This window comes from Daphnia magna, unplaced genomic scaffold, assembly GCF_020631705.1.
Source record: "Daphnia magna isolate NIES unplaced genomic scaffold, ASM2063170v1.1 Dm_contigs165, whole genome shotgun sequence".
Classification (NCBI taxonomy): domain Eukaryota; kingdom Metazoa; phylum Arthropoda; class Branchiopoda; order Diplostraca; family Daphniidae; genus Daphnia; species Daphnia magna.
In genome coordinates this window covers 118,096-134,001 of record NW_025533148.1, presented here as the reverse complement: position 1 = coordinate 134,001, position 15,906 = coordinate 118,096, and the positions used below count along the sequence as shown (strand labels likewise).

The 15,906-nt window shown below is 43.9% G+C and overlaps 3 protein-coding genes across 3 annotated transcripts; 1 reads left to right on the top strand and 2 right to left on the bottom strand.

The window, feature by feature from the left end:
• Nucleotides 1-437: 437 nt before the first annotated feature.
• Nucleotides 438-7,339, bottom strand: LOC116928925. The gene is given in 23 exon segments (XM_045167244.1): nt 438-1,230; nt 1,294-1,513; nt 1,575-1,664; nt 1,726-1,849; nt 1,922-2,007; nt 2,065-2,128; nt 2,194-2,429; nt 2,496-2,521; nt 2,588-2,673; nt 2,740-2,834; nt 2,899-3,034; nt 3,093-3,350; nt 3,417-3,772; nt 3,843-4,094; nt 4,158-4,414; nt 4,477-4,545; nt 4,606-5,034; nt 5,111-5,299; nt 5,391-5,531; nt 5,638-5,756; nt 5,829-6,189; nt 6,713-6,928; nt 6,931-7,339. Coding segments are annotated over 23 exon segments (4,512 nt in total). The 3' UTR covers nt 438-937.
• A 594-nt stretch (nt 7,340-7,933) lies between these two features.
• On the bottom strand, nt 7,934-10,095 carry LOC123467267 (transmembrane protein 164-like). Its single transcript, XM_045167245.1, has 6 exons — nt 9,711-10,095; nt 9,530-9,646; nt 9,394-9,472; nt 8,988-9,088; nt 8,741-8,911; nt 7,934-8,678 (listed from the first exon to the last, which is right to left on the bottom strand). The coding sequence occupies exons 1-6, from the start codon at nt 10,080-10,082 to the stop codon at nt 8,541-8,543; spliced, it is 978 nt and encodes a 325-aa protein (XP_045023180.1). The 5' UTR covers nt 10,083-10,095; the 3' UTR covers nt 7,934-8,540.
• A 2,458-nt stretch (nt 10,096-12,553) lies between these two features.
• LOC123467265 lies at nt 12,554-14,659 on the top strand. The gene has a single exon (XM_045167242.1). The coding sequence runs from the start codon at nt 12,554-12,556 to the stop codon at nt 14,657-14,659; it is 2,106 nt and encodes a 701-aa protein (XP_045023177.1).
• Nucleotides 14,660-15,906: the final 1,247 nt, after the last annotated feature.

Sequence of the window (15,906 nt, the reverse complement as noted above, 5' to 3'; positions counted from 1 at the left end):
ATCACAGATTCATCACGTGTCTATCGTTTTCTGCGTCGTTGACCTTTTTCAGCTTACCACCCTATCGAGAAGCCAAAATCTCTAAACAAAAAGGATTACACATAAGTTAGGTTTAGAATGAAATAGCAAAAAAAAAAAAAAAAAAAATTAGTCATGGACTCATAATTGAATTGTTTTTACATGTGAACTATCCGACACTCAATAAGGTTTCATTTCAAAGGTGCACGTGCAACTGTTACTAACAAATTTTAGGACGAAAATGTTTTTCGTGAGGGAACAATATGCCTCACAAGGTAAGTAAGGAAGTTTACTAAGCAGGGCTAGATAGGTAGGACTAGGTAACATATTGCTAGGTAGTTACTACTCTAACATTCAAGCGCATTGGCTGTTATGACTAATAATCTAGGCAATATTATGGTGTTAAACGAATAGAACGGTAATGAGCAAAAATCAGCTGTCATTTTTTACAGGCTTATAGCGGCATTTACAGACATTTCAGCTCATCTTAGATTATATCACCAACACGGAAAAAGACGTACATGGCTTCACGTATTGTGTATGTTCTATTTTAAAAATTCGGTAAAGACACGTCAACGAGTAGCTACGGCAGTAAAGATCAACAGCCAAGAGGAAGCAAGAAAAATACGGTAACATAAAGCCTATAGTGTATAAGTATCAAAACGGTAGCATAATGTTATATACATTGCGTTGATTATGAAACAAGACAAGCATAACTCCCAGAGTTAAGTCCAGGCCATTGTCCTTCTTTTAAATCATTTTTTTTTTTTTGGTTTTACGGTTGTTGATGCCGGCCTGTAGGGCAAGAAATCAGATGACATCTTTGTCCCGACGAACATCAAACTTTGTCGAAAATATTTTTTTAAAATGTAACCAACAGTGATGACCATGAAGCCTATCTTTTATATTCCGTAGTCTGTCAAAAGAAAGCGGATGGATCCTGTTCGAGAAACATTAGATGTCCTGGTCTTCTACTGACCACTGATGTGTTGTCCGATAAATTATTTGGATTCACTTGGTAAAAGCCAGAAGAAAGGGAGGTAGAAGGTAATGTTGGATCCTGAACCAAAAAGCTTACTCGGCGTGATTCACGAACGCCATTGTTAACAGTTATTGGTTCTTGTTTTTCCGAACTGTTAGGACGGTACGATCCCGTACTGCTGAAAGACCCACGCGTCCCAGAACTGTACTCAGTTTCCGAGAATTCGCTTCCTGTCGTGTTACCAACATAAAGGTGAGACCCTTTTATTTGTAAAAGTTTGTCTGAACATCTACCTGAGAAAGTACGAAGGTTTCTTCGTTGCATTCGTTCGGGGAGACGGTTGTTAGGGACAATTGTCGTTTCGGTGGTCTTAGTGGCATTTGATAAGTTAGACAATCGACTGTTGGTTTGCGTGAGTTTCCTGTTAGTTCCTGATTTGCTTTCAGGGCCGACGACTGATTGTCGGCGCTGCGAATTGGTGTTGTTCGTCATTGTGGATGACCATTTACCCATCTGGAACACGGAATTTTGAAATAATTACACTTGTTTAGAAAGAGAACATTGGCAATCTTACCCGGTTGTCCCTATGGCGTCTCCAGCGCTCTTTGATGGCATTACGGACTTCATCGTTCAAGATACATCGAAACAGCATTATTGTTACTCCCTGTAAATATTGCGCAATTACATCACATCGTAAAGACTACATACAAACAATCACTATTCACCTGTAGACCATTGGTAATGGTGAAAATGTAAGCAAACACTAGTGTCTCCGTGTAGAGTAGAAATCCGCTCAACCAGGAAATCCCGAGCAAACAAGTCAGTGACAGCGATAGAGCCGCAGCATTTCTAAACAGTTAAAATTTTACATTTGACTTTCAAACATTTTCTCGCATTTTCTCTTTGTTAGCTGTTAGAAACCTTATCTTCTCCTCAATGGAACGGTCAATATTTTGCTTCAAGTTCCACGAAGAACGGACGGCAATGATGGCAAATACCATATTAGCCTAAAGAAGAAACATTTACTTTCTCAACTTTGGCTAATTCTATTATGGATCAAGTACGATGATTATGACGGCTATAGGGCCAGCAAAGCTCCATTTGTAGTTTTCTCCATTCAACCAGCACCTATGGACGAGAAATTAAATCGTTAATTACCCTATATCTGATACGCTATAATTGATATAGATTACGTTTCGTCTCCAGCATAGGCCGGTATGATTCCCGTTGTAAAGTGAGCCACAAACAAAGTGGTGCCGACGATAATGGATGGAACCAAATTTGCTGCTAGCACGTAGTAAAAAGTCCAATCACACAGATTGAAAACATAGACAACCATACGGCATAGGCGGACTCCCTCGATACCCATCCACATGAAGGAAACGAGTAGAGAAAAATGGAGCAGAACACCCATAATGGCACAGGTCACCTTCAGGCCAAATAAGAATTAATTATGTCGCAAAAGCATGGATTTAAACAAATGGAACCTACGTACATCATCCAATTTCAGGTAATGTCGATCTGGAAAATAAAGCATTGTCTTAATTTTGAAACAGTATGTAATTGATAAACAGGATGAGACATTACCTAAGGTAGTCAGAGCCAAAATGTGGGATACCATCAGAAAAACGCACAAGTTTTGTGTGATGACAGTGCGGTCCGTCTTTATTGATCTGTTCATCAATTACAGTAAAGGTTACAGGAAAAAATCACTTCAAAGGCTATTTGATTGAGCCTACCTGAGAACGGTAAGAACTGTAAAAGTAATGGCCAAGGATATCGCAGATGCCAAACTACACGTAAAACTAGTAATTTCCAGCGGGCGAGATTCACCCTACATCAATAAGATAACTCTTTAGCTCTCATATAATTTCTTTAAAATATCGCATAACCTATACCGTGTACTCATGGAAATCCATCAAGGCGGAGAAACCAGTCAAGTGACTGCATTTACAAAGCGTGTGCGTACGATTAGTCGATTCCAATGTGCAACCTTGACCATCCCAAATCCATGTTGTTCCATCGACATTAAAACTGGTCAAGCCGAAAATGCCCTGAAGGTAATACTCAATGGAATAAAGTACTGGAATACCTTGAGGCATGGTAGGAAAGAAAAGCACAAAATGCGGATCCTATGACGGGGCTGGGTGTTTCACCCGGATCCAGATCGCGGTGAAGAATTCGAACAGGTGGATCTTTTGCCTCTTTGGCATGTTGATAGACAAATTGAACAAACGTTCCCTCAGGGATATTTGTCGACACGTTCGACACGTTTTCTTCATCGGTCTCATCGTTACGCAGAGAGTAACTGATAAGAGGACTGTTGATTTGTTTCTGGTCACCTGCCACACTGTGTTTATTAGAAACAGTTAAAAGCTTATGTTAGTTTCGTTCATGTCTTATAGTTTTAGTGGACCTATTCTGGCCAGGTAGAAGTTGCTGTAGAATAGAGTGAGAGATAAGGAGACCAGCAGCTTTGTGCCTGCGACCAACTGCGACGGCTTCTTCAGGCAAAAGAAGATAAGTCGAGTCGGAGTTAAACTGACTTGAAGAAGGAAATTGGAGGAAGACTTCCGATGCTGTTACTGCATTCAGATAGCAATCATAAACTTCTTTTGGACCACCGTCCCAATAAGATGAACTGAAAGTTAGGTTGGTTAACTGTATTTCACAGCGTAAAGATAGGTTATCCATCTCAGCCACATCCGCCAGCCGGAATGACATGTCTTCCGAAACGTTCAACAAAAGCAATGCCGATTGAGAACGATTACTCTATAATGAAGAGAGAAAGTGTCATGATGCGGTCAACTTGGGGTTTGATGATAGTGTGACTTGTTCATACCTGGTCTAGCTGTTCCCACTGCAGGTCATGAGAGATAAGGTTGTTCAAAATACGCACTCCGCTTTGAGTGGTATTGATCTGGAACTCGAGGTGATTACTGGTGTCATTCATTTGTTCGTCCTGTCGATCGAGGAGGTCAGTAACCAAGCCAAGAATGTAATCAATTTCATGACCGAAATAGGTATCATTTGGTTGAGTGAAATCGAGCAGGTTCTCCCACACCGTGTTCAGCTCAGTGTCGTAGTCAGCTATCTGTTAATTAAGTAGAATTCATTGCTTGTTTTATCTCGCAAGCAATGTGGCCAGTCTACTTACCTCGTCTGCAATTTCTTGAAGCTCCTGGCTCTGACAATCGTCAAAATTTGGTTGTTTAGTGCGTAGGCTACATTGGTTAGCGATCAAGTCACACGACCATGAAGCCGTGCCTTGAGCACCGGGTCGGCACGTTTGAGTCTTGGTAGTGTTGGCTCGTATTGTCCAGTTAACGTGGTACATATCGGTTGCGACACACGGACAACTTTTGTGATTTGATTCTGGCACTAAAGTTGGTTTGGTCGTTGACGAAGGTATATCTGTGAACCTCCATTGTTAGTATATCGTTGACAAAATAGCTACACGGATTTTAAAATATTACTGTCACTTGTTGTCTCAAATGTCGTTGGCGCAGAAGTTGAACTGCTAATGGTAGACTCTGCTGTCGTTTCTTCTCAATGAAAAGGTATTGAATTCGAATCATAAATGTCTCTCAAATCAACGTGATTACCTTCAGTGCTTGAAGAGGAGGGAGTCGTTGATGATGTTTCTAGGGTGGAAACCGTAGACAAGATCGGCGTTAAAGACAGCGTCGAAAGTAAAGTAGTCGGTGCTATTGTCGTAGTGGACGTTGTTGGTGTCATCGTGGAAGTTGACGTTGTTGGTGTCGTCGTGGAAGTTGACGTTGTTGGTGTCGTCGTGGAAGTTGGCGTTGTTGGTGTCGTCGTGGAAGTTGACGTTGTTGGTGTCGTCGTGGAAGTTGACGTTGTTGGTGTCGTCGTAGAAGTTGACGTTGTTGGTGTCGTCGTGGAAGTTGATGTTGTTGGTGTTGACAGTGATGTCGTCGACGGAGATGTTGTTTCGACGTCTTCGGGTTCGATGTACTCACAAACGAAATGGCGACTCGATTCATCCCGGGTGAATTGCCAGCTGCCATAATCTGCATTCATGCCATCCACAAGTCCACAAAGTAAATATCCAGCAGTGATGAAACAAGAGCGTAAGAATAGCAAGACCTTGGGTTTCCATTTCGTAATATAGGACCAAGTAGGAGGGATAATTGTCTGCGCAGTTCACCAATTCGACGCCCCAATTGCTCACATTAGCAATCTGAATTTGAACATCATTGGGCAAACTCCAAAACTCCGTGGATGCACTAGTCTTCATACCGCTTGTTAAAAAAGGACGCATGGTCCCGTCTTCTCCTTTTCAAAAACATGGATTTTTTGTAAGCTAATACGGACCGTTAGCTGCTCTAATGCACATTTAACTGGTAGGTTTTTTCAAGTTACTTACCCAAATTAGACAATAAAAATTCGTCAGCAACAAAATTCTTTTCATCTTCCGTTTCAAGGGCCAACAAATGTCCATCGTATATTTCATTGCAATATTTGGCAGAAGCGTTTCTCCAATCGTCCACGTTCTCCATATCATTATCTGTATCCCAAAGGTTCGGTTTTTACTAAGCTCAGTACATATTGCGCAATCCCCTTACAATAAGTTGTACACGAATTGTTATCGTTCATAATTGGGAATCACCTACCAGAGAGTGATCCTGTGTAATAACATGATCCATTGTAAAGGCGGCTATGGTTTGCGCAGTTGCCATTGCCAACAAAGTTTCCTCCCCATAGTTTTTTGGGCACTTCCTTGAATTGCGACCTAATTAGTTAAATGTAACAATCACATTTTATTGAAATAGCGCGAGAATAAGAATTGAAGAGTTTGACTGACTTGTTACGCGACTGGCATTTGTTATTTTGTGATGCTGGCGTTGTTAACGACAAAGAGCTGGTCTTTTGGGTTGAAGTAGCTGAAACAGGACATACGTCCCACGAACTGTTATACGGCGTCTGAAAAGCAGCGCAATAAGGCGTCCCGTTCACTGGTCTGACGACTGTTGTCGTACAGAAGACGGACCAATTAGGGTATGCAGCATCCAGGTTTCCACAAGACTGTGCCTGTCGGTCATTGGCATCACCAGCAATTAATCTGACTGGGTTCAGAGGAGGCGGGCATGTTCCTTCTGCACATGGCGGATCAGTTGGGTGTGGCTGCCGCGTGGCGTTAGAACAGACGCATGTCGGGTACATTTCTGTTTTGTTTTATAAACAGTGAATTATTTCAGTATGCCTTCCAATCTTCGTAATTTAATCCTTATGATACACGATTTACTGTAAACACTTTTCAAAAGGTCCCATAATTGATTGATGGTTCAATAAGACTATGGTGGTGGATAAAACATACTTATTTGTATTGAGCTCGTGACTTGATTTGTAGTTTGAGATTAGATTTTGCTGGCGTGGGTTTTGTGTGTTGAAAAGAGGGGATTACTAATGCTATCCTGTCTCATACTAACAAGAGAAAAACGATACGAAAAAAAAAAAAAAAAAAAAAAGAATAAAAAAATGTGGTAAATACGAAAGCAGACGAAAAATTTTTTCAGCAGACGAGAAAAAATACAGCATTTAAGGTGTTTCTTTCCATCTCGTTACGCTCAAATATTTGGAAGAGTCCACTTGCAAAAACTCGACATGCAATGAGAGGATTCAAATTCTAGAAGACTTGTTCCAATAAATTCCTTTTGCGCTGTTTGAAAGCAAGTGTAAATGACTTACGATTGTTAGATGAGATCCATCCGGCGTGGGCGTAAGAAGTTTTAACGTACGTACAGTAGATTATGCAATCTTCGGGATTCAAGTTGGGAAAGTATTCAGCATACACAAGGTTGATTCTGTCCTCGGTTTCAGGCCGGCCACATCCCAAATCCAAACAAGGCAACATTAACTGGAAATCATCTTCGTCGTCAGCGTCAAAATCGCGATATATATTTTTGCTGATTGATTTGGATTTGCATCAAGGCAAATGCTGCCAGCCTGCCTGTTGCAGTAAAAATTAGCCCCGAGGTTGCCACCACACATGAAAGTTTCGTTGTTGCTTGGCTGAGAGATTTCATCGCAAAGAATGTCGCAATAAGTTTCATCGACAGGAATCAGTTCATTAATTGTTCTGTCGTCGATGCACATGCACTGAACACCTCTAATCAAAATAAAGTTCGTGTAGCACATGAAGCAAGCGGAAAATCCAATTTCGTTGGAACCAGCCCCATTAGTAACAACCGCTTGAAGATCGAACGGCGAATAACAACCCAGAGACCGAACGTTGGATTGTTTCCAAACATTATTGCCTCCACGTGAAAGTAAATTTACTGCTAGCATGAAAGCACTTAGCATAGATCCCAACATAGTTTAGTGGAGAAAAATCAATCAATAAATCGCAACAAACGCACTCGTAAAGTCGCACAACTCGCCAGCTTGACACATGGTTTCTAACTAGTTCGCTATTCAAGTCCACGGGAGATATCACAATGTTCATAATCAAGTCGCCGGGGTAACTTTTCAGCCGATAAGTGACAGGTAGCTCGTCACACAAACAAAACAAAGTACCACCACAGTTCATCATTATCAAGCAAACAAACAAAAATACCTGTTGGTGCTCTCTTTGCTTTAAACCGTGCGCCCCTAAGCCTTCATTGCACTTTTGTTTGATTTGATAAGCCCAGTGTATGACGGGAAGAACGGACACACACATTACACTCTCCTTATGCCTCATCATCTGTTTCTTGATTGGCGCGGGAAAAAATTAATTTCCAGCAGCTGGTGACGAGATATGGTGCAATAACTACACCCGTCCTAAACTATTACCAGCAGTAAAATCGTGGAAAAAAACGTCTCTTTGCACTTGCGTAAAAGGGGCAGATGGTTAACAGCAGATACATTTGGTTGCCAAAATCCAATAACGTATGGATGACTAAAAACAGTTTCCTAGGTTACTAAATGTCACACTGCTAATCTGATAGTGTATTTCACTCTAAACATAGTAGGTGATAAAGCAAAGTTCACGTAAAATAGATCACGACGACTAATTCATGATGTGGCAATTTTTCTTCCAATATTTCAGCACTAGTTTCCTTCAATCGAGATCGATAATGACACTTTTGACTCGAGGCTTCCATAACACAGTTAAATTCGTTCCTTCTCGAATACCTTAGAATTCCCTATGTAGGATAAATACGTGACAATGCACAATAAATTACGAAAAATGCTAATCTGGGTAAAAGTTAGAATAGACGGGGGGCTATAATGCCAACTTAATACGTTTCAGAAAGGGCGTAAGGGGTCATACACATTTACGGATATGAGGATACATCCACTCAGAATTAATTACTCGTTAAGTGGATTACAAACGAATACTAAGCTGATTAGGGTCGCCGGGTTCTGAGACGCCCACTAACGCCTGGCAAACTATTAGTTCCCCCTCAATTCAAGAATTCTAGTGGCATAGCATCTACGCAAATACGGTGACACTGGAATGCGACTATTAAATTTCTCTGTTAGATTTTGTTCCATCTTCCTGTGGGATGACGAGACAGTACTGGTGACAAACTTATTCCTTTTTTGAACATTTGTCACCATTGATGGCTAAAGGATGAAAGTTAGAATTTGAAACGCAACTAATGGAAGAGGTACGGTAGGCACCGAAGGCCAAATCAGTTTCTATTGCTTGCTCCAGTTTGTCCTTGACCTTTTAGGCAAAAGTGCAGAATTACAACCTCATTAACCAATTCACTTTTCATTTTGTTTTACCTTTGTGAAAGACAGTCGCGTAAGGAAATAGGAGGCGACTATGCGGTAGGCTTTGCTTACGAGTGGCACCATTATAAATTGATGCACAAGGGCAGCAACACGATAGTGTTGTCCGTAGAAAGGGTCCGAGACAGCAGGGCAAATCATGCTGTTTAGATTGACTGTTGTTAACTGCAAAATGAGGCAAGAACATAAATGAAAGGAAAGAATAGAACAAAGAAAACGAAACGAAGTAGATTCAACACACCATTCCAACGATTTGAAGCAAAGTGAAATGATAAAACAGCATTAAACCATACGATAGGCTCGCCCAGCTAAAGTCTCCGGCATCTTCCAATGTATAAACACCTAGAAATATAAAATAACATATTAGAAATTCTCTCAAGTAACAAGCAAATTTTTGGCCTCTTGAAATGGCACTGGGTCATTGAAATTCTTATATAGTGACTCATTGATTTATTGATTTAAATTTTTGGTCAGACAGTTCATACCTAAAACATGAATGTAAAACTGTAATATTTAAAATCAAGAAAGACTGTTATATATATATTGGTTTTTTATTTCTACTGAAAATAATAGAAAATAAACAATTATGCAATTTTCCCTAAAAACTGGGATACTCTAAGGAAAAGTTGTTGCTTAAAAATTATTACCTCCAAGACGTAAAAGGTAGTATGGAACAACCAACATTGCAATGTGTTGTACAAAATAGGTTTCAGTCTCAAATGTCAGCTAAAAATATCTCAAAATATTAAGAGATTTTAAAATACAGATAATGTTTCAACTCACCAGACGAGTATTGATTACTGGGAAGAGCAAAGCTAGAATTGCTCCATTGAGAAAATTGACATGGATCCTAAATATTTTCGTCACTTGTTGGCTAGGTGGGGCAGCCAACAAATAAATCTATAGGTCAATTTCAATATGAAAGTAAAATAAAACAAAAACAGATTCAAAATTTCTATTATACCTGAATCATGGTAGTAACATGACAAGGATTTAATATGAAAATGAGGGATCGTGTAGCAAATTTGAATCCAATTTCAACACCAAAAACTAGGCAAAGAACAACAAGGAGAAAGCGTTTGCCACCGCGATCTTTTCGTATGATAGTTGTTTTCGTGGGGAAAATTAGACGGCGATAGCCAAAAGAAATTAAAAGGCAACTGACAGCTAAAGCTAATATTGACTCGATAATTCTGCGCCTATTGCTTAAGAAATTAACACAATCTTGACCACCATTTCCAGGTAACTGGAAATCAATTCCACTATAAAATACATTGTTTAGATAATCGCCTGACTCCATTACCATGGTATAGGAACATGGTACGCGTACTTCCATGGACTACTCTAACCATAGACTACGAAGTAAAGACGGCGATCGGCTCCATAAGCCCGAGAGGAATCGTCCGAAGCGATGCTTCTGCATGCCGGTAGGGGTCAGGCCGTACCGGTTAACAAGGCAATTTAGTCGTTCCCCGTTTCCCTACTGATTACGTGCTTCACACACACGCATTTTCGGGTATATGGAATTCATATTGATTTTTCTACTTTATACCATGATTTTGAATAGCCCTTCCCCGTGTCCCTTGAATTTTTGCTCAATTTTACTTACAAGTTCGGGTGTAGAAAAAATTAATTTTATGTGACCCCCTTTTCCCTTGAATATATTTCGTTTTAAAGAAATCGTGAAACACTGGTTGTTGTTTTTTTCGATTTCAACAGAAGGTAGTAGGCGCGAGCTACAAACTACACTCATTTGATACAACTAATTTCGCCGTTTGTATCTGCCCTATATTAATATTTTAGTATATGAAATAAATAAAAAGACATAAAAATTTAAAAATATGTTCAAGATGTATGTATTATTCAGTGACTGACAACCTTTTAAACACTGACTTCTGATCACTCAAGAATCGAATTATCACATATATTTATCATTTATCGCCTAGCGAGATTCATAACCAAAATTAATTAAATACCTTTTGTTTTATTTTGAACACCACAGAACAACATAATCCTTGAAAAACCACAACGTAAATAATGTAAATGACGCCTACAAATTCACAACAGTGTTTCAAGATTTCATTTAAAAATCCAAATATTCATGAGAAACGATGGTCACATAAAACTTTTTTTTCTACACCCGAATTTGCAAGTAAAATTAAGCAAAAATTCAAGAGACACGTGGAAGGGCTATATAAAATTATAGTATAAAATATAAAAATCAATATGAATTCCATATACCCGAAAATGCGTGTGTGTGAAGCACGTAATCAGTAGGGAAACGGGGAACGACTAAATTGCCTTGTTAACCGGTACGGCCTGACCCCTACCGGCATGCAGAAGCATCGCCTGTGGAGGGTTATAGGGGAGTTCAGTCTTTACCTTGTAGTCTATGCTCTAACTAAAGGACGGGACTCTTTCCCTATCTTGCCTTGTTAAACGGTGTCGGATGGGCTATTTTCATGAAAAAAGTGAAAAATACACCATTAAATGCTGCTTTAAAAGGCGATTGTAACCATCAAATTTTTTCTTTATAAAACGTATAATTTAAGAAGATATTGCGATTTAAGTTTTGGTAGGAGGGGGAATTGGGTGGGCTGCCAGTGCCATCTATCAACCAAAAATCGCAAGTTCTTGCTGATTGACAACTGAACTCGAAATTGTAAAAAGGAAACAAGCAATGTGTTAGGATTTTTGGCTCCCAGATGGCACCAAAATTTTAACTTTTTTTCAAATTTAGGGGAACGAGACTTTAGACCCCTTCGACATAATACCCCAGGTTGCGAACAGCGGTCACGTTGCGACTTAAGACCCCTGCTATGACTCGGCAACGTCGCCCCCCTCCCCTCCCTCTGATCACAGGGTCAGTTGGTCTCGTCTCGTTGGTAGAGAGAATACACGTCCGTATCGCTCTCGAATTCAGCCTCTTTCAGACTTCATTCCATGGCGCAGTTGATTGTTTTTTTCGATCCTATTCATTCTCCCTGCTCTCAACACTCGATCCCTCAGTGTTTTTGTTCAGTTTTATTTTTATTCGTGTTGATTTCCCCGGCCCTTGGGTGCGCCCATTGCTGCTAACCCCCCTCCTCCCATTAACCAGCGTGGTTTGTGGGGGCCGCCATCTTGTTTTCCTTGGTCTCGTGTGGTGCATATGCTGTTCTTTTGTGGCCCTGAGTTATCCTATCCGCCGATCATATTTGGGACGTTTGCTCACATTCACCCACTGTTTTTCATATTTCATGTTTTTTTTATTTGTTTTTTTTGGTGATTCATTGTCGTGGCTATATTGAGGGGCCCGCGTGTTGCGTGCCCACAATTTTTTTTTTTCTCTGGCTTCGTTTCGCTCTTGGCCGTCTCTCTGGCTGAGAATCCGGTTTTTTTTTCTCTTTCTCGGTTTTTTGTTTTCTGTGTTGGCCGTAGCTACTCCACGTCCACCCGTTCCACGCGGATTTCATCCCGCGGTTTAGTTTCTCCCACTATTCATCCCCCCATCGTCGTTTACTTCCACATTGCCGTTTATTCTGTTTTCTAGTGTGCTGTTTCTTGATTCACACCCTCGTTTCGACCACTCATATTGCCAATTCAGCCTCACACGCTCTCCCCATTCAATTCATTTTTTTTGTGTTCCCTGCTCCTCGGTGCTTCAACGTTCATCTGCGTGTTTTCAATTCTCCCACCCAACGTGGTTTCATTCCTCCATTCATTTTCATTCCGCTGACGTGTTCGTCCTTCGCCGGTGCCTCCCTTCGTGCAGTATCCAGTGGTTTTCTTGTGTCAGCCAGATCTTGAGATAATCCGTGCCCCGCCATGCCTCCCAAGCCATTCAAGCCGTACGGCGTGCCACCTCCACTAGACATCGAGGAATTCAAAGACTCCTTCGAGGTCTGGCACCAGCAGTGGAATATATTCCTTGCTCTGTCGACCATCAACACTGCACTTCCGCAACACGACCGACCAGAATATATTGCCAACATCTTGCTGTCCTGCCTCTCCAACGCGACGCTGAAGGCTGTGCTCACCATGGGTTTGGCGCCGCCTGAGCTTAAAGATGCAGACATCATTATTGGGAAGCTGCAGGAGAGGTGTAATGCTGGCCGCAATTGTCATGTGTGGCGCCAGAAGTTTTCATCCCGCGTCCAGCGTGACACCGAATCGGCCGATTCTTGGCTCAGCGACTTGCGCGATCTCGCGCGCAAATGCGAATTCGAAAAAGATTGCTGTGCGGCCTGCCAGAACACGCGCATTTTGGGCAAGGTTGTCTTTGGCGTTTTCGACGACGAGGTCCGCCGCAAGCTACTGGAACAGGGCGCCACTTTAACCCTGGATATGGCGCTTACAATGCTCCGTACAGTGGAGGCCACCCGGCTCCAGGCGTCCACCATCAAACAGGGTGGTGCAGCCCCCGTCCACCAGTTAAAGACTCCGGCGGCCAAACCACCTATGGGCAAGCCGGCTACTCAACACCGGGATCAGCAGCGCGGACGTCCAGCAGCTCGTTGGCATCCGCCTGGAACTAAGCCGTATGGGTGTTGGAATTGCGGGTCAGCCTCCCGCCACGCTAAAGAAGATTGCCCCGCCTTCGGCAAGGAATGTCTAGGTTGCCACAAAACGGGCCACTTCCAGGCCGTATGTACCCAAGGCGGCAGTTCAACCCCGAAACCTGAGATGGCTGGCAGCATCACGATCCAGTCCATCATCCCGGAGGACATGGTCGAGCTGGGTGTCGTCCCAGCTTCCAGCAACTCTTCTATTGTCATCCGTGTACTCCCTGACTCTGGGGCGTCGATTGATGCGATCCCGGCCGCTATGTTCTGGAGCCACTTCAAACACGTTCAACTAATGGATGGCGGACCAAACGCAGTCACGGCCACCGGGGCGGCTATTTCTTCACTTGGCCACTTCCCAGCCACGTTGACATGGTCCAGCGGATCACTTCGTCCCGTGACCACAATCATCCATGTCCTACGTGACCTTCAACAGCCGGTGCTCTCCAAAGCGTCTCAAAAACAATTCAGCATGCTACCGGCTCAGTATCCGCATTCGTGCATGTTAGCTGCGGTTATGCCTCCGCCTTTGCCAGCCTCAACCCCAGTTGATGACGTCATGGCTACATTGCGCGTTCTTATGGCGGAGTGCCCTTTGATTTTCGATGGAGTGTGCCGGCCCATGCGTGGTCCTCCATGCCACTTTCAACTAAAGGAGGGCGCAATCCCTTCTGCCATCCGTGGATCCCGTCCCATTGCAGTGCCTCTCATACCAAGGGTCAAACAGGAGCTGGACTCGCTGGAAGACCAAGGCATCATCAGCCAGGTGCCTGAGCCGACGTTGTGGGTCCACCCAATCGTCATCGTCCCAAAGGACGATGGCGGAATCCGCATATGCGGCGACTTTACGTCGCTCAACCGCTGCATCATCCGGCCCACCTTTGATTCCCCGACTCCGTTCCAGGCGGTCCGGACCATCCCAACGGGGATGAAGTTCTTCACAGTTATTGACGCCCTCAAGGGCTATCACCAGGTGGAGCTGGATGAAGAGTCAAGTGCCATGACGACGTTCTCCACTCCGTTTGGTCGCTACAGATACAACCGTCTCCCGTTTGGCGTCTCGTTAGCTGGCGATGACTACGGCAGATGTCTCGCAAACATTTTCGACGATTTCCCGAACTGTCGCCGTGTAGTTGAGGATATCCTGGTTTTCTCTGCCACTTGGGAAGAACATGTGGACCTCGTCCGTCGCCTTTTCCGCCTCGCCGCTGATCACCAGATCGCCATTAACGTTCGCAAGGTTGTCTTTGCTCAACCGTCAGTGTTGTTCGGTGGCTACGTAGTAGGCGAGAGTGGCTTCCGACCTAACCCGGATTTACTGAGGGCCATCCGTGAATTCCCGGCTCCCACTTGTGTCTCAGAGATGTGAGCCTTCCACGGGCTCTGCCAGCAGGTTGGGAACTTTTCGGACGACTTGGCTTCCGTTCTTCGCCCTCTGGCGCCTCTACTTCGAAAGGATTTTGCATGGGAGTGGACGATGCAACACGAGAAGGACTTCAAAGCAGCCCGTGAGTCACTATCTTCATCTTCCGAATTATCGTTTTACGACCCGGCTTCCCCAACCTCACTGCACGTCGATGCATCCCGCCTCCGGGGCCTCGGTTTCATCCTCCGACAACAAAAAAATGATGGCAGCTGGAATGTCGTGCAGGCAGGATCACGTTTTCTATCTGATGCAGAGTCCCGATACGCGATGATTGAGCTGGAATGCCTGGCCGCGGCTTGGGCTATGCGAAAATGCCGCCAGTTTCTCGAGGGCCTGCCCTCCTTCCAGCTCGTTACAGATCATCGCCCTTTGATTCCGATCCTCAACGATTACCACCTGGACAAGCTGGATAATCCCAGAATTTTGCGCCTTCGCCTTTCAATGCAGCGCTACTCTTTCGTCGCCGTTTGGGTGCCTGGGAAGAACAACGTGATGGCAGATGCCCTGTCGCGCTCCCCGGTTGATCGTCCTTCCGAATCCGACGAAATCGCGGAGGGCCCGCAGTCATTTTCAGCCCGCATCAGTTTGGTAGATACAATGGAGGGATCAAACGACGCCAATCCCGACGTGTTGCTGTCCTCCGTTGCAGCGGCTACCTCGGCCGATCCGGTTATGCTGTCCCTCCGCCAAACAGTCCTTGAGGGATTCCCGAACGAGAAGTGCAATCTTCCCCTTGAGCTTCGGCCATACTGGCAGGTTCGGAGCCAGCTGTCCGTCGACGACGCGGAGGGTCTCATCCTTGTCGGCCCCCGAGTAGTCATTCCGACTTCCTTACGTCAGGAGATTATCAGGCGCTTACTTCAAATGCACCAAGGAGCCACTAAACTCCGTCAGCGCGCCCGCCTCTCAATCTACTGGCCCTCCATGGACAACGATATCGTCGTGGCCGCAAAGTCCTGCCCATCCTGCACAGAGCGTCTTCCATCACATCCGGCGGAGCCTCTCCTTCCCCATGCTCCGGCTTCCAGACCGTTCGAGTTTGTGTTCGTCGATCTAGGCGCATTCCGCGGTCGTGATTTTTTAATTGTGGCCGATCAGTTCAGCGGTTGGCCTCAAGTCTTCCCGTTCCCGGACACCAACACGTCAACGCGACGGGTCATCGACGCCCTCCGTTCATTTTTCACGTGTGG